An 18,728-nucleotide genomic window follows, 5' to 3' on the forward strand; every position below is an offset into this window, starting at 1 on the left:
TTTACACCACCCACCTACATTTTCTTACTGCAGTCTATGAGTTGTACTTGAACTGAAATATCACCCCTGTGACCTGCATTGAGTGCAATCTGCATTTCTCCCTATATGCTCTCCCTGTGGGGCAGCAGCTTTGGCCGTCAGTGCTGTCAGTTAACTTCAAATCTGAGAACCAGACATGAGATTTTTAAACTCAGAAAGCAGACGGGAATGGGAGCTTTGCACTCAGCTGCAGAGAAAACAAAGGGGCACTTTTTTAAAACAGGTTTACAGCAAGTTTCAGATTACTTCAAAAATCTTCCACTCCTGCTTCTTTATCTCCTTTCCCTCCCATGTTCATTAACAGGTTTAACTGTTTTTCCAGTAACAGAAACATGGATAGTTATATTCACCTTCTCTACGGTAAACTCTGCTTTCAGTCAGTTGCAAAGCAATGTCAAATAAGCAATTAACCCGATTATCAGAGAACAAGGTACTGTTCCCTATTTCATTCCTGAATTGACTTAGCACTAAGTGTTACAGAGTTTAACAACTGTGTAAATATGACCGCAGTGCACCCAGGGAATGACTTCAACAGAGAGCAAGCTTCTGCAGGGAGCTTACAGGTGTGAAACAGTTAGCTAACAAACTTTGAGGAGAAAAATTGTCCTTAAGAAATAGATTTGACAGTAAGTAGACAAATACCAGAGCTCCCCCTGCCCTTTACCACTCAGCTGTTGACAAACTGCATGACATTTCATAGAAAATTACCCCAAGATGTATCCTGCTTAGTGAATACAGCAGAATGCAGGAAACTTTGGTCTTTAATGTAGAACGAGTCCAAATTCCCCCTTTCCCACACCATGAATACTTGGCAAAAACAAAGCCTGATGTCATTGTTGGGTGGGTGTCAGCAGCTTGTTCTCAGCGAGCCATTTGATAAGACGTAAAACTTCTGGTAAAGTTGCTACTGTTTGGGGTAGTATGTTCCTTCCTTGCAAGATGGGATCTGGGAATTTATCACCCAGAAAACCAGAGAATTATTCTGCCTAGTGAATACTTTTGCTCTTTGCAGGCTAGCATCTGGATTGAGTTATCACTTAAACCAGACAGCTTCACAGTTTCTGTCTAGGAAAACATCAAACAATTACCAGACTGATGCATTTTACAATCCCAAACCGAGTGGACTTTTGTGCAAATCATTCTCTGAATTGTATGAGAATATCCCAGGTGACTTTTAAATGGACAATATTGGTCATCTTCCCCCAAAATTTTATTTCAAGCAAGTCATCTGGTTTTCAGACCTTTGCTAGGGAAAATACAGTCTATCAATAAGTGAAACAGCCCATCAGCACATATATGTCTGTTCTGTAATTCTTACCAGGTTTCTCAACCAGATGACTCACTAAGTTCACATATACAGCTTTACAATGCAATCAGCTAAGGGACTAACTACAGAAACAGTGATAGTGCCCTGAACAAAGCAGCAAATTAAAAAGCTTTCAACATCTAAGCAGTAATGGGATAAAGAAGTGCTGTAAACTCTTTAGAGATTCCTTTTGCATATGCTAGCCAACAAAATGGGCTGACAATTTATTGAGCATTGAATTCCTCACTGACAATGGCATTTAAACTTAAAGTAATTTTTTAAGTACAGTAGCACCTTGCACTTCATAGCAAACAGGGGTCTGTCTCTCAGGCCTTTTACTCTTGTTACATACTGCAGATGAAAGACAGGCTGAAGCTTGACACATCCATATGAAGGAGCAGCAAAAGCAGATTGCTCTAAGGAAGGCAAGCCAGGGTTTCTCACTACCACACAGCAGCCAGGGCCATGCCATCAGCATCAATGGGCAATATCAGTTATTAAGTAAAACAAGCACAACCAAATCAATGATAACAGCTACAGTCACAACCTAGCCTTTAAAACAACACCTACAGCGATGACAAAACTGTGACACCCACCCAAAGAATCAGGAAAAATAGAGGACCAAACACCACACACACAACCAGTATAACAATACAGGAGAAAAAAGATAATACACGAGCATGAGCTTAAAAAGGGCTCGTGAGCCAATGGGCAGAGAAAGGGTGGATGGTGGGTGCTGCAGATATGGCCGATCAGGGGAATTAGGGCCAGTCGTTACCCTCAGCACCCTAATGCCTTTCGTGCCTGTCACTTTGTGCAAGGTCTTTTACATACCCATAGGAACTGAAATACAGAAGTGTGAGCTTGAACGAAGCACCCTGACCAGTATGAACACCTGCTGTGCCTGCAGTCTCTGTGATCCAAAGAGCTCTAAAGTATGCTGCTGGCTGCTGATGTGCCATGCCCTTTGGCTGCCTTCAGAAAGGGAGTCCCCAAAACGCAGCACACAGACTGCCCTTGCCTTGTAACAGAGCCATACTCCAGGAAAGAAGCAACTGGATTACTAAATGGATTGCAGTCCAGAAGAATGAAAAAAGATTTTCCCCTGTGGGACACAGAGATATTTTTTAATGCCTGTTGTCTTTCTACCTCCTCTTAGTAACCCATGGTTTCCTGCAAGAAAAAAAAGAAAAAAAAAAAGATGAAAATGTCATAATGTGCCTTTGGATCTTCATTAGGCTGCTACATTTAGAGAGAGATTATTCCAAAGCACCTCAGAGGACTGGGACATTCAATTTCTCTTAGTTTAACTGAGTAGTCAAATCCCAAGCTACCTTTGAAAATTTTATCTTTAAAGCATGGTTCACGCACAGGTGACTCTCAGCTACAAAAATGGTAACACTTTCTCAGTTTATAAAAAGTTACTCTATTGAAAACTCAGACGTGATCTCCTGGGGTGGGAAAGGAAGCACAACTTCGTGTGAAAGAAAAGATCTACGTAAAGACTAGCAAAAATTGCACTAGTCAGAGCACAGCAACCGTGGACCTCTATTTGCACTCCACAAGCATAATATGTTCCTGTAAAATTCAGATCTCATTCATGAACATCCTCTTCTGGTGCACAGATTCCATTGCAAGAACACAGCAAAACCATTTATGAGCTTTTATCGTCTTGCTTCAGGTACGCAGAGGGTGTTTTTGCTCTTTCATCAGAGAAAGGAAGGTTTGCCTAACATCCCAAAGCAAGAACAGAACAGTAATAACAATAAAAATAAATAAAACAGACACACGATGTTCTGCACCAAGATTTGCAGGTTCTTTGAAAGGAATATATGTCTTTTGTTTCTGCTGCCTTAAAAGCAGAGCAAAAGTGATGGGGGGCATGATTTCTCTTTAGATCAGCCAAAGTGCGAGAACGTTTGTGGAGCTGAAAGGCAAAAGGAGATTTGAACCATCTGACTTTGCATGCTGTGATTTCTCTCCCCTCAGAAGCAGCTGGCATAGCATGGATGGGTGTCCTTTTAACTCCTAGTTCACCCGTTTCTAACACAAATCAGGACCACGAGCTTAATACATCCTAACTTGGTAGCGAACATTAATGTCTCCTTGAGCACGGGAAAACCCTCCCAGGGAGGGTGAAACTACTGAGACAGCGCGTGGTGCAGTGCGCCGGGGCACTGAGCTGGCTGGGGGCACCTCTTCTTGGTTCAGCAGTTCGTAGCTGACGTGTTCCAAAGCAGCAGCTGTAACCACAGTTGTGCTTGCTGTGGAGTCTTCTCTGTTAAACCAAAGCTAAGCGCACTCAGCTAGTTGTGTTCCTTTGTGAAAATCAGTACTTACAGACTTCATCAGGCTGTTGTTGAGACACAGTCCCTCTACAGAAGGTAACGGCTATCCAAAGGTTAAATGCCCCGTACCACCACCGAGGGACAGACGGATCAACATGCCAGTTCTGTACTTTCTGCTCTCACTGGATCCCAGAAAGCCCCGTTCAGCTCTGATTTTACATAGGGGAACTTTTCTGTGCCTCTTATAATGTTCTTTCACTTCCTTTAGTTTTTAAAGGAAAATACTCACTGTCAATAGTTAAACAGGTTGATAGTGCCCTACTTAGCTCAAGCTGGCTGACAACTTCGCAACAAAGCATTATATTCATCAGAAAACACAACTAAATCGAATGAAACCTTTCTGCAGGAGTGTTTCTGTGATGGGAAGAAGAAGAATCTGCTCTTCATTGAAAGAAAATGTTTTGATCTTTTATTTGGGAACACTTCTGCACTTTGATTCATTATAAATGAGAGGTTATTAATAAACTAGAACCTGGACAAGGTATTTCAGTGTCACACAGTATTTTAGTGGTTCCCCTAAATGCTTTTTTCCTCCTGCCCTAATCCAGTCTCTAAAGAAGCCAGTTGTGTACTAACTGCTCTGCTAACTTAACTGCCTATCCATGCACAGTGTAAACACCCTCTCCTCATTATCTCTGTGCTCTCTCTCAGCTGACAGACAAAAGCAAAGATGTGCATGCAGTCACTATGGCTGCATGCTTAATTGCTCTAAATGAGGACACTAGCCCCTCCATCCGAATATATCACTCCCTCTTCACCCAAACTGAGTTTTAGGTGGAAACAAGCAAACAACAACAACAACAAAAGACATTGCAAGGAGCAGAAATTCTGCGTGGCCTCATCCACCAGTTTGTTGTGTCTTATTTTGCTCTGTGCAGTCTGCCTAGGCCTATTCTGATTATACTTTGTGCCATTTTCTGGCTAATTTCTCCAGGACAGAGTTTATTCCAATGCCAAATCATTGTCCCTAAGCTTTGTAACATAGTTCTGTATTCTAGGGTACGTGAATTTTCTGGCATTGGAAGATATTTTAACCTTTCTAGAGGCTCAGAAGATGCTAGCAATGTAGGACATGGGAAGATTTTTTTTGCAGTGGATCCTGTTCTGCCTGTGCAGAGTCACTTGTCAAGGACAATAGCTGTTGGCAGAGCATTAATATGACAGAATCGGGCGTACTGCCAAGGAAAGCAAACTCTTTTGTGGTTTTGCAACGTTTTGCTGGCCCGTCAGTTTGAGATCACCATTGATGGCTGTCTGAAAACTGCCTTTCACCATTACTAGAAAAAAAAAAAGCTACTCAGCAAAATGTATAATGGGCTTTGCCAAACCCCCAGAGCAACAAAAGCAGGTTGGGTAGACTGTGTGTGTGTGTTTGAGTTTGTGTATGTCTTACAACAACAACCCTCTGTGCTGGAGAAGCTCTGCACATTAGGCAACAAAGGTTTACGCTCTGCAAAATGAAGGCTGGAGTGGCGTCCTCTTTACATTGGCCTCCGAGAAAACTTGGAGATGATGCTGATTGCAGGCAACAAAGAGGCTTTCAACTTTAGAGTTTTTGACTACAGGGCCATCTTTGTACTTGGAAATTTTGCCTGTTTGTTGTTCCAGGGATCATGGGATTATCTAAATTAGCTTTAAGAAGCTGACTTGCTTTTGTACAAGAGATCCCCTCACATTTAACAAACTAAATGGGCACTTGCAACTGAGGTCCGTGAAGTTTCAATTATTTCTTAAGATGGCTGAGGTAGGAAGAACCATGCTTATTGATTCTCACCCTGTCATTCATTCATGAGAAGTACCCATGAATGCTTGGAGAGAGGCAACCTAAATGTCTGTAATGATTTTAATTCACAGAAAGAAGGAGCTATGTGGCTGTGACTATGCCAAGTCGTTAGTGAGATCTGTGACTTACTTCATCGGATGTCAGAACCTGATATATGATGATGGCTCTTATCTCTAGACACTTGCCACTTCTACTGTTCCTTCACTGCTCAAAGTTTTGGTCTCCTACCTCTGCATGAAGAACCTGCTTTCTCTTTCCTTACACCTGCACAGAAATAAAGTAAGCCAATTTAATGTTACTTTCATATTATTTTTTCATTATTTTCACTCTTTCTCAGTGTTCTGGGGAAACCAGCCTCCTGGTGAAACACAGGATCAGCTATGACTTTTTGTATTCCCCATCCTGGCATCTGAACAGAGACTAAAAATCACATTGTGTGATTTAACCAATGTCGTCACTGGACAAGCTGCTTCCAAACATGTGGAAAAGCATATGTTGCAGAAGCTTTGAGCGCGTCCCTGTACTTCCAGAAACCGCCTGAAATGACAGATGCAGACTGAGCATGTGTAGTGAAAGGATGTGTGCTCAGGGCCTCTTACCAGGAGTTCCCCTGCAAGCTGCGTCCCGTGCAGTGAGGAAAAATACAAGAGATCATGTGCTGCAGAACATGAGATTTAGGTCGCTGATTCAGCAGAAAGTTGGTTTTCTTTCACCTCTTTCTAACTGCCTGGAGTTTCACAGAAAAAATGTTTTTAAGACAGCATTCAAGCATTTCCTTTTTGGCCAGAGCTTCCTGTTTTGCCTACGTGGTCTGTCTCTGTGCTTCGCACATCCCCCTCCTTTCTCTTCCGTGTCTGGAACAGCTCTTGCTTTTTTGCACCTCTAGTGTCAATGTGTACGGGGTATGAAGAGAATTGCAACTCCTTCTCCATTGCCCAAAAAATAACTCTCTCAAGCGCTGAATTCTCTGCATGGCTGAATATCAAGGTTGTTTCAAAGGATGCTTTTTTTTTTTTTTTTCCTGTAGCTTCCAGTAGATTTTACAATACTTTCATTGCCAAACCATTTTTCCAGATCTTGGATTCGATAAGGGAAAGGAATCTGTAAAACAAGCACTGGGACTAGGAAGTTTCTGAGTCTCTTGAGTACAGCTGCATAGGGAGACTTTGAGTTCAGGAAGCACAAAACATCCTTCACCTTTGCTTAAGGCAGTCTTCTGAAACGGGTGACTTGACTTTTAAAACAATGAAGTTTACACAACATTGGATGACACATAACATGCTAACCTGCGTGACCAGGAGACTGCCAACAGCTCTGCCATCTGAGTTTGGACAGCTCACTTTGTTTAACCTTGTCCTATTCAGAAAGCATATCAAGGCCTTAGAAGGAAGATTTTGTTATAGTCGCAAAATGACTCTGCTGCTCAGATTGCATCTGTGGCTCACGAGATAGGGCTCGGTGACATGATTCAGTCCAGATCTATTCTACATTATTGAAAAATACTGGTCACCATAGATGGAGGTCTGTAAGAAACAGATTACAGGAATGGAGATGGCACTACTTGGTTTTAGCTTCCAAATGGGATGTGTATGGGCTTCTGCTCCTTTTTACCTGGCACACCAAACAAGCAGCCAATATTACAATAACTGCCAGTATAATTGTGTGAGTGCCTCTTTAAATGCTTGTCTTCCTCCAGAGCAATGATCAATCAGGACCTTGTAGTTCTCACAGCAGCTGTATCCCATCTGACTATGAACAACATAAAAGGGGCAAAGGAAGATGAGTAACTTTTTTGTTGGTCTTTTTGTTTGTTTGTTTGTTTGTTGTTTTTGTTTTTTTTTTTTAAAAAAAACTTGTGGTGACTCCAGTGATGGGTGATGGTGTATTTTTGCAGCTTCGGTTTTGCTGCTCTCCTGCAAGGTATTTGTCTAACCTAGCTTATTTTTGTATGTCTATGTAATGTTGTATAATGTTCTCAGACTGGGTATTATGCCTGTTGCAGTTGTTTTTAAACTAGCATATTTGCTTGGAGTATGCCTCTAATTTAAAACTGCTGCTGTTGAATTTGCAGCTCTGTAAGTGAAAATAACTCTGTAGCACATAACTCCGTAACACAGTTCTGAAGATCTTGTGTTTCTTTCAGGATCAAAAGCCGTTAGCATTATTAGTTCTGTGACTGCTGTTAGATGGTACCTGCTGTCTTTCTAGCAGAGCTGATGAGGGGCATCTGAATGCACTCCCAAGTTCTTAAAAATAAGAATCAGGAGGTTTGGCTTAACAGACCTGTGTTAAACCCTTAGGAAGTGTTGGACTTTATATTGAAGCAATTAATATTTATTTGTGGACATTGTTTTGTTTCTCACAAAGGGATGAGAAGGATGGCCTTCCATAAGGTAATAAAATACACTAATGGATACAAATCCTAGAGAAACAAGAACTTTCACAAATGTTTGCTTAGGCATTATTACAGCCCCAAATTAGCCTGACACTGTATTCAGAAGAGCATTGCACCAGGAGATGACTGATGTGATGCCTGAGCCTTGAGGTGACTTGGGCCCCAGAGCAGGGTGACTGTCAGTGCTGATGAGCTGTTGTGGCATGCTGTTCCTTCCAGTGCTCCAGCTCTTGATTGTGCTGTAACTTATCTCTGGTAGAGGCGCAGATAGACTACGCTTAACGCAAGGTAGAGATTGCCCTGAAGGACTTACATAAGTGGGGAGTAAATGACTTGTACTTCAAAGTAACAATGCTTCAGGGACAGAGTTAAAGGAGCCTGGAGAGGCTATTGGCAGTTAGTTACACCTTTGATGTCTCCTTATCTTATCAGAATATGCAGATGTAAGGCATCTTGCCAGGTGGCAAGTTGTTGGTTGTGTGAAGACATTCAGACTTAATCCTTTAAGGTGATCCAGTCCCAGAGGACTTTAATCCTACAGCATTAAACCATAAAATGAAGAGGCAAACCATGAACTGGAGCACTCACACAGAAAATAGCAGATGTAAGTAAATGAGACTAAGGCCTGGGCTGGGAGACACGTAGTGTGGTACTGTCCAGGATAATTTAAGTGCTCCCACCTTATGGGGTTTAAGTTGTTCTGTTCACTCAGGTGGCTGCTCCTTGTAAACAAGATCCTGATCCACCTGCCTTCTGTTACTACAGAGGAACCAGCTCTGTGCCTGCCAGCCAGCAAAGAGCATGGGTTGTAGTATGCTGGGCTTGAGCAAACCACTTTCTACTTCTCAGTACAGGGAGGTGTGCTGTGTGCAGACTCTGTGAGGCACTTGCAATTGTTTGCTTGTTCCAACCCTTCACCCCTGTAGAAGTGAGGTGGTTAACAGGGGACAGTAACTGCTGGAAGGCTTTGCTTTTTTTCCCCAATGTCATTTGCTTAGCAGCTGAACCAAGTTGGTTCTAGCTACCTTGACGGCCTTGTGGTGTTGCCACCCTTAATATCTCCCAGGATGCATCTGTGCCACCCTGAGGATGGCTGTGCGCGATGTAAAGTTCCTTGGAGCAGCAGCACTTTGTGTATGGGTTGTGGTGCTCTGCTATGAGCATCTGCTTGGGTTGTGGTGGTTTCCTTCTATGACAACAGGGAGAGAGCGCTTGGTACACCATAGGTCTCCTGGTATTTGTTATCTTAAATTCTCTGCTGTGCTTCGGATAGGCAGGTGCCACCATGCAGACACTAGGCACTGGTACAGAGTGTGCCTGGGTACAGTGATCATTTGCATAGTACACTTGCAAGGCTGAGCCTCTGTACAGCAGTTTGCAGAGGTAAAGCAGCCTGCCTAGAGCTAATGGCCTGCCCAGAGAGCCTGGGAATCCTGTGCCAAGGGTGGTGGGAAGTGACAGTGATCACTGGCTGTTGCTGTCATCTGCATTAGGGTCTTCTTGGAGAAGCCATTTTTTTGTCTGTTTCTATTCTATTTGTCATAGGCTCTGGATGTGCAGGAACTTCATCGAAGCTCAGGGGCACTGTTTTCTATTAGTAAAGAAATAGCGCTTTTCCAAAGAAAGTGGTTTCATTGTGTTTGTTAAAGGCCTGTTGTTTTTTCTATATATTATTAACATTCTAATGTCAAACTAGCACTGTAATATCAACAGCAGTTTAAGAGTGTTAATCAACCAAAAAAGAAGATGCGTTACCTCTTATGTATTTAAATGATTTTTGAAGGAATAGCAGTGGAATCTTTTTCCTGTGGTCAAAGAAAATTAACATTTTGTTGAAATCCATTTTAGAGAACTTATGAGCTCAGACTTATATTGTTAAATAAATGATTACAAAGCACTGATATTTTTCCCCCCTTCAAAAGGGAAAAGCCCACAAAAAGATGCCTCATCTAGGCCAACTCATCCCCCAGGAAGAAACTATGCATCAGTGTGAAGCCCCCTTCTGGGCAGGTGACTCTGAGCCTAGGACAGGAGTTGTGTGCTTTCTGCAGCAATAGCTTGGCCAGCTGTCACAGCCATAGCTGAGATTAAGTTATACAGGGCTTTGCAGCCTGAGATGGGGAGGTGCTATCACTTGCCCTCAGATATTCCACTTGAACAAGACAGGAGGATTGAGCAGAGCACTTGTGGAAAGAATATTCCAGTTATGTTCTTGTGAATCAGCTTCATTTTGCAAGTGTCCCTCTAAAGATAGCCCAAGTGAGTCTTGAAACAACTGTCGGACTCCTTCTGGGCGTACGGTGCTCTCCTTCGCTGCCTTACTGTTTGATAACCTGACCAGACCAGCACTTATCAGCTGGGCACCATGTTCTTGGCTGACCGCTATGCCTGAGCATAATGCCCAACCAAGGTTATATGGGGAGCTCGGGGCAGAGGGAAGGGCTTGGTACCTGCTACACTGAAGTACAGAATGCCTGCCTTTAATTTTGGGGATTATCACTCCTGTCATCTCCAGCCATCAGAAAGCTTAAATTGTTTACTCTTCTCCCTTGCAAGGGAAGGCTCTTGCAATTAAAACGGCTGGAGTGGTGACCCTAGTCCAGGCTGAATTAGTGGCATGGCACTCAAATGGTTGTCCTGTTTTTCTATCTGCATGGAAAAAGGACTGTTCCTCTAAAGCTGTTTTGCTGTGCAGTGGGCTGCTGACCTTCCTGACTCTCTGTATCCGGCAGTAACTTCCTCCCTTTTGATAAAGTGAAGTTTATCTACAGAATTCTTCATAAAGGGAGGAACAGGCTAGAGGGACAGTCATGAGATCTGCTATTGTGAGCTAGCCTCACACTACTAGAAGTTGAGCTTGCCATCCCTCCTCAGGGCCCAGAAGAACAAAGAGAGGTTTCCTCTAAAGGTGAAAACTTATGTCTGGTTCAGCAAGCTCTGAATTCTCACACAACATGGTCATGGAAAGAAGTTGAAAGAAGCACATAAAATGCTGTGCATTTTGTCTGCTTTCTCTGACTTGATTTGAATAATGATGTGGAGGTGGGGTTAATAAATCAAGAACTTCATGGCTTACGTTCAGTTTGTTACTTTGGATTCTGTAACATGCTTTATAGCCCTTGAAATGTGCTTCTTTAATCATGCATACAAACACAAACTATATGTATGTTTATTGTGCACTTAGCTGCCAGTCCTACTGTTTGGCCAGGAGTTGTAGGCCAGGGTTCATGATGATAGAGCAAACTTGCCTTTTAACTACACTCTGCAAGACTCCCCTGTGTCTCTGGCTACTTGGAGGCATTTCCTTACTATGGTAAGGGAACATTGGTTACTAATTAGAGAAGGGGGAAAAAAAATTGTACTTTCATTACCAAATGTTATATGACAAAATTAGGATAATTTGGAAAATGGGTTTCAGACTTGACTCTGGTGGCACAGGCTCTCTGTGCCCTCAGGATTCTGCATCTGCCTTTGACAGATATGTGGAACCAATTGCTGATTCTTTGTGTAGGTCTTACCCTCAGATATACTAAGAAACAACTTTCCCTGGTGATGTTCCATGCAATTGCATTTTTTTCCCCAATGCATTTGATCTTGCTGCTCTTAGAGGGCCTGAGCTGCAGTCCTGTCAACTAAAACTACGAATGGGAACTGATGGTTGAGTTCAGTCCTTAAAGTACTAGATGACACGACTGGTTCATGGGAGAGATTTTGAAACCGCCTTCTTGACATAACAGTGAAGCTAATGAGCATCTTTTGGGATGGGTTTCATATGGCACAGATGTCTTAAAGAGCAGGGCTTCAGGTTAAGTAACTCAAAATGTCACTTTGGCTCTGTGTTACTGGACAACAGGGTTCTCTTTGCAGCCCTAAAACACATCTGGTGTCCCTTTATACCAGTCTGCTTCTGCTGCTTCTTCCCTGTGAAGACTGTACTTCTTGAGATTGGTGTTTCTTCTGCTGTGATTGAGTATTAATGTCCTTCTAAAGGAATAAGTTGTCTTTAAAAATGTAAATTGTTGGAAAGAATATAGAAATCAAACAGTGGCATTCTTCTATTACTTTTCTGTGATGCATTCAACAGAGAAAATGAGAGGCTTTGTTCTGATGGTACTGTTCTCCTGGTCATCTCCTGAGACTGGCTTTGTGATGTTTGGTGTTGCACAGTGGATGATCGCTGTTTGTTGCGTCAGGTACTATACAAGGCAAAAAGTTATTAGGTAATAGCTCTGAGGTTCATGTAGCTATGTTCCAATGGTATTAAACTTCCGTGTGTCCAGTGCTGTGTGACAAGCTGAGAGCACTTCAGTGGGGACTATGAAAGGGCATCTCGCTCTTCACTGCTCCTAATATTAACAGAAGTGCAGGATCTTTGTCTTGGAGACATCAGTCAATTTTGGGTTGACCTTTCAAGCTACACTTAATAAAGTATGTTTCCTCTACTTGAAGTATTGGTATGGACTGGGGTTAGCTCAGTGTCAATTTGAAGTGGGAAAGAAGCCAATGGGCAGCTTGTACTTATTTTCCTGTGGATAAGCTGGATTCAGGGGTTATTGAAGAGGGAGGAGGAGGAGGTAAGAAATAAAAACAGCTCTAACCAGCTGGAACTAGATCTCTCCTTGCTGGACAGTTACAATTTGTCCAACAGAAACAATGCTTAAGTGTTTGCCTTGCAAGTAAACATGACCAGAACAAAGCCTCAGCTGTATGTCTGTGTGCTTGTGAACCTCCTTGTACTCTCTTCAGTGACTGTCCACGTGCTGGTCAGTGTGTGGCTTGTATCTTGAATCAAAGACAAAAGGAAAAGGATGGGCAGGCAGTGACAGGCAAACATAACCCTTCCATACACTGGGAAATGTGTAGTTTGTCTACACTGGGCCTGTGCTACGCTTCTGGTACATTTGAATGATTTCTGTATGTAGTACAGCTTCAGAGGAAAAGAGGAGCTGGCAAATAAATTCAGATTAACCATGACCTGCTGCTGTTACCCTGTGGGGCCCTGCAAACAAATTAGCTATCCCAGTGAGGCTTATGAGCATGGGTAATTTGTTTCCTAACATGGTCATTATGACTGCATGGTGGGAGTGGGTGTGATGAGAAGCCTGGTGATACTCATGTACCTTTCTTGGATGTGCACTGCAAGCACTGCTTGGCTGCTGACTGTATCACCTAGCACGCCGGGGAGTTATTCATCCTGTGGCATGACTTGTATGAAATTCCTGTTCAGCTTCATGCAAGAGAGCAGCTTATCTTCAGCTTGCGAGGCTCAGAGCTGGGGTTGCTGGTAGAAAATCCACTCTTCTGCCTCACACCTCTCTGCTCTCAACACAGCTACTTTGCTCTGATTGTGCAAGATGACAACAGTGAAGTTGATGCTTTATTTTTCAGTGTCATTTTCAACTGTGGAGTCTCAACTGTAGCACTGCAACTCATTAGTCACTGCTTGTAGTGATGGGAGGGAAGAAAGGGGAATGTGTCCCATAGTGAAGGAGTGAATTGGAAACAAAAGAGTGAAGCTCTGGTAAAATGACACTGAATGGTTATAATAAGCCTGACTGGTTAAAAGTATTTTTCTTGTCACTTTGTCCAGGTTCAATGATGTGGCTGGGGAAGAAGTCCTGTGTGCCTGGGAGCCTCTGGGAAACTGACATGAGTGAGGGAAACAGTTGTCAGGGAGTGGTGAAGAGTGGAATGGCAAGCAGGAATGCTGGAATGAGCACAAGTATTGGGATTGATGGTGATAACAGACTCAGTTTAGTTTGCTCGCAAGCAGTGAAGGAATTTTCATTCAGAAAGAGTGGTTACTGCACTGGAGAATAACATGTAAATGAAATGCTTTCCCCACAGGTGCAGGAACAGGCTGTGTGATTAAGTCTCTGCAAATGGAGCACTAAAAATCTTCACTCAACTTCTGGCAGCTTTTCAAGACCCTTGAGGAAGCTAAAGCACTATGTTGTCTAGCTATGTATTAGCCATGCCATTCTTTTAGAGGCTTGTGCTGCTGAGAAAAGGTCTCTGTTACCACAGGGATCTCCTCCTTAGCTGCCACCTTTCAGTTTCTGTTTTGACAATGAAAGGCTACGCTAAATGGCAGCACAAACTGATCCTTGGCTCACAGTACTTGGCAAAGCAACTCTGGAACTGATTAGCCTTTAACTTCTCTTATCTGCTTAACAGCACAGCTCTATGAACTAAGAGATCGCACTGGCGCCTGCAGGCTGGGGAAGGAGACACCATACTCAGTGGCTCATACTGAGTCCATGTGCAGAAGGCTTCCTTTGCAGAAGTATAAGGAAAGCACTTGACCTGATGAAGGCTGAAGAATGAGTGGCTTATGTTCTGATGCACTCGGGACTCGACTTGCTGATACCTGAAGGCAAGTGGAGTTTTTGAAGCCCTGCATGATGAAACAAAAGCCTGGGGGCATTTAAATAGCCAAGGATGTGCTCTAGTGGGCTATAAAAGGTTCCCAGAACAAATAAGGGTAATGTATCTTGTATGCACTTGTGAGGCGTGTAAATGTTCATATGTTACATTTCAGAAGGTGTAGCCACAGTGCTTACAGAGCCTATGAGGAGTCTTTGATCTGTCTGACACAGGGCCCTTCAGTTTAACTCACTAATTTCCCCTCAGGTCAGACCCATCTTTTAAAGTGCTTGCATCCCTTTTCCAGCCTATGCATGCAAATCTGGATTTGTGTGGGTTCGGGGTTTTGCTTGGTAGGTTGTTGTGGAAAAAGCAAAAAGCTTTTGAGTACTCCAAAATCAAAAGAGATTATTGTGTCAGAAAGGAGAACCAGGGCATTGCCAGGCTCCTGTCATTGAGGGGAGCAAGAGGAGGACAGAGGAGGAGGGGGACAGTGAAAGCACAATGGCACTTCATGGCAAGCCCTGGTGTGGAGCAAGACTGTCTCCTGGCAACCTTGCAATCAGCGGATGAAGCAAAAGGAGCCTGAACGAGGTGCCAGGGTCTGTTTTGAGTGTTTCAGAGAACTCTCGCTATTCACTTACTGCAGACTTGCCCAGGTTATTAATAATGCTTCCTTGTGATGTAATCCTTGCTCATACAGAAGCACTGACAACAAGTGTATGTAGGGCACAGATCTGCCCGCAAAGAGTTGGGCAGTGCTTTTATTTGGCCCTGTTCTGGGCCTGTTCCTTGGCCATGATGTTTTGTTGCCAAGCATTTGGTTACCATGCCAACTTTTCAGCATTAAATCATAATCTAAGCACAGCAGGAGACCAAAAGCCTTTTCAGGTCTAGCTGTTGTTCTCTCCCTGTTGGTCATATAACTGGTTATGTGAGTGGAATTGGCTGGATGCTTTGATGGCTTGTCATCAACAGCCCAGATGAAAACTTACCAGCGGGGAAATGACAGTTCACTTTGGAAATGGGTGCAGAAGTTAATCAGAGTTATGCCTGGAAGATTTCTGGCTTCCCAGCTCTGCCACCTGTCTGAAAACAAACCCTGTGTAATTCAGCTTGCAGCGCTTCACTGACACGAGCTGCTCTAGAGTGCCAAGGGAGCATTATTGCTGAAAGGCTGCTCCAGTGCTGGTGAGCTGAGTAAGGCTTCCATTTTCCAGGTTCACATACATGCCTAACATTAAGCTGCTGCTTAGATTCTCTCACGGTGAGCTGTCTTATGCACTCTTAGAGACATGCTTCATATCCCCAGGATCCAGGACTTAGAACAGGCAATATGTGGTTGATGTGTACTAGATCCATTAAAAGGTTGAAATATGCCGATTGTACGGTTTGTGTGCATTGTTTCCACAATGGGTAAAGCAAGGTGTTTTGTAATGCTGAAATGGCTCCAAGTGAAGAATCTGCTTTGGGACAAAAGGATCGGAAGGATGTTTTATGGGTAGAGATTGTGCGTACTTAGCCAGGCAGGATTTCATGTTGGTCCTATTGTCTGAGGACAACCAACTATATATCTTACTGTAGCTGAGCCTGTAAGAGCAGGCTGCTTATCAAATAAGGGATAAATGAGTGAATAGAATCAGATGACTTGTGTTGAAAGGGCAAGTAGTTGGTCAAAAGTAAGGCTGTTAGTTTTTTTTGTTTTGTTTTTGAGGGAAGAGGTGGGACAAGTTATTGCCCTCAGTTTTTAGAATTTTAGTATCAGGAAGCATTTCGTTCTCATAATGAAATGGAGTAGTTGCTACTCTGAAATTATCAGATGCATCAAAGCATAGGGCAAAAAGACTTTTGGATGGGATCTGTCAGGAGAAATAATTTGGCCCTGTCTAACACTTAGGATTTCCATTTGAGGTGTAGGGTCTCAAGGGGGAAACACTCAGTCTATCTCTAATCTCACCCTTAATTTTTTTGCTGTTTCAAAAGTGAAGGGAAAGCTTGGGTTTGTCTCCCTCTATCACAACATTTGCGTGAAGAGCATCCCAATATTAAAGCTATATTAGGTTTTTAATTTCACTGTACAAATTCCTGCTACTCGAATATAAGTTGAACTGTTTTTGAAGTGTGGGGTGAAAGCAGAGTAGCTCTTCCTTCTCAGTTATTGTCATGTATTTCAGTAATGACCAGCACCTTTCCTTCTCCATGTCTATCTACTCTGCATTTTACCCGAATTTCTACTTATATTAGCTTGAAATTGTATTCTGAACCAAAGACAGTGGAGGGTCATGCCTGTACAAACTAAAGAGCAAGGGCTCTCTTGCCCTTCAAGAAACTTGCTTCTCGGTTGCAAGGGAGATGAGCTGTTGGGTAGCTGATGGAGCCTGCTAGTGCTGTTGAACCAAACAGACCAAGCTGATGCTCTGTCTGTCCAAGCCTAATCATGACTGAGGGAGAACTGTATCTTAGAGGTCAGGGGTCCTAAGTTGTTTTTTGTGTTTAGTGAGGTTCTTCCCACAGTCAGCCCAGTCAATGATATTGGTTTCCAGCTACAAACTATGTGCTGTAGGCCTGAGCTTCCACAACACCTTATGCTGTCATTTCAACCTGCTCAAAAGGGGCTATAATGTTGCGGGGGTCTTTTGTCCTCCCTTTATGCAAATGCTTTCCACTGGCATGATCTGGTCATGATGCAAAGCAACATAATTTCTTCCTTGTGCTGTGGGGAATAAAGGCTTTTCCTTTGTTCGATGTTCTTAAGTCTTATGTCGGATACAGGTGGAGAATGAGAACAGGACAGATGACTATGCAGGACAGCAGGGTTAAGTGAGTGCATGCAGGACATTAGCACTCTGATCCACTTAGTTTTTTGTCTTTGCACTGATGTAAATGACTACACAAAGAATAAAACAACTAGGAGAGAAACCCATTAAATACAGATAGCCATGGGAACCTGGAATTTAAGGTCAAATGCAAACAGGGAACTGTTGGACCTGGTATGATCTCTCAGGCCCGTTCTCTTGGTCATTGTCAACATGTCAAAATATATGTAACTTGCTTTCCCTCTCAAATTCTCTTCAAAAATATGCTACCAACTGCTGCACTGAAATACTAAAAGTCTACCACAGGCATTGAGTGAAGGGGAGCTTAACACTGTATCTGTCCTGAAGGCCACTTTTGATGTTAAATATTTCTACACAAAAGGGCTCCATTTGGCCCTAATGAGGAAATAATCAAGAGCCATCTAAAATGCACAATCGTCTAGGAGGGATGTCATCTGCACACAGTGGAAGCGCTTAAAAACAAATACTGTGACAGTTAACAGGAGCTCTGCTTCTGAACCAAGACCCCGTTTGTTGTACTGGCTGTTATACCAACACAGAACAAAGACATTGCTTAGTGTGGCCAAACACTGTTTTTTGAAGCTAAAAATACCTATTCAAGGTTCCCAAGATGTTCCCACTTAAAAACACATGTTCTCAAAGAAAGTACTAATTATGTGGTGGATGTTAACTGTAAAGGCTCATGTTGGGAAGCTCCGATTTCATGCTCTCCAGATAAGTATAGTTCAGTAGTTTGGATATAGCTTGTTCCTTTTAAAAAGTCTGGTGAAGCATAAGGAGCAAGAGGATTTGCTGATTTGATCATAATTGTAAGTGAAAGCTTGCATACTAGTTCTACATATATTTTTATCTCCCTCTGTGCTTTCATCTATGATGTAAAAAGAGTCTCAAGCAAAATTGTTTTTCACTATGTATTCCATCAGTACTTTCATACTCTCAATATTGACATATTTGAAAAACACTGAGTTAAAGTATTGGATGTATGTCAGTGGAATAAGTATGTTGGTTTTGTTACACGACTTAAGGGGCTCTTGCACTTCAAATGGTTTAAGTGATAATTGCAAGTACTTGCATATCATTGTATAGTCCTCGAGCGCTCAGTGCTTTTCTCAGACTAACCTTCTGCACTCATACACTCAAAGGAAAATTCTAGCTACTGCTAGAAAGAAACAAGTTTAAAAAGGCTTAAAAAAAAATGTGGTGGCTGCTTTCCTTAAGGGCTCCGAAATCTGAAGGCTACTAGAGGAAAAACTTACTAACATTGCTTGCACTGATGTGCCTTTAATCGTTGCTTTATGTTAGACTGATATTGGCAGTATATGAATGTGAACCACTGGCAGAGACTAGTCAGCTTTGCCAGGACTTTTGACATAGCGGAGTCTGGCCTTGGAGATGGCTGACTCCTCAGGACAAAGTTCCTACTTGACTTGGTAGTTATTTTTCAGTTGTTGCGCAGCGTGGTGTGGTACTGAAAATACAGTGAGAAATAAGAGGAAATACCTTTACCATGGCATGGAACAACCACTGTCTGGACTGAAGCACATATACTGGAGATGAAATATCGCAGTTCATCAGCGCCTTTTGCTTCCATGGAGTCCGGGAGATTGTCTGTGCAGCCCCTAAAGCGAGATAGTAGTCTGGGTTACTCATTTGA

General features: G+C 42.8%; 1 protein-coding gene and 1 long non-coding RNA gene across 8 annotated transcripts in view; one reads left to right on the forward strand and one right to left on the reverse strand.

Moving 5' to 3' along the window:
* The window catches only part of LOC136790795 (uncharacterized), a 60,836-nt gene that overhangs the window by 14,232 nt on the left and 27,876 nt on the right, over positions 1–18,728 (reverse strand). For 4 of the 6 annotated variants that reach the window (XR_010831392.1, XR_010831391.1, XR_010831389.1 and 1 more), the window contains one exon: positions 18,575–18,693. This is a non-coding gene — a long non-coding RNA (uncharacterized lncRNA). The remainder of the gene's footprint in view (positions 1–18,574; positions 18,694–18,728) is intronic. The other 2 variants (XR_010831390.1, XR_010831394.1) reach the window with 1 other exon arrangement.
* Positions 7,332–18,728, forward strand: part of BMP2K (BMP2 inducible kinase) — a 104,570-nt gene continuing 93,173 nt past the window's right edge. Inside the window, exon 1 of one of the 2 annotated variants that reach the window (XM_066996578.1) lies at positions 7,332–7,396. In XM_066996578.1, coding sequence (XP_066852679.1) covers positions 7,347–7,396 — 50 coding nt within the window. In that variant the 5' untranslated portion in view covers positions 7,332–7,346. The remainder of the gene's footprint in view (positions 7,397–18,728) is intronic. The other variant, XM_013190541.3, reaches the window with a different exon arrangement.

This window comes from Anser cygnoides, chromosome 4 (assembly GCF_040182565.1).
Source record: "Anser cygnoides isolate HZ-2024a breed goose chromosome 4, Taihu_goose_T2T_genome, whole genome shotgun sequence".
Lineage (NCBI taxonomy): Eukaryota > Metazoa > Chordata > Aves > Anseriformes > Anatidae > Anser > Anser cygnoides.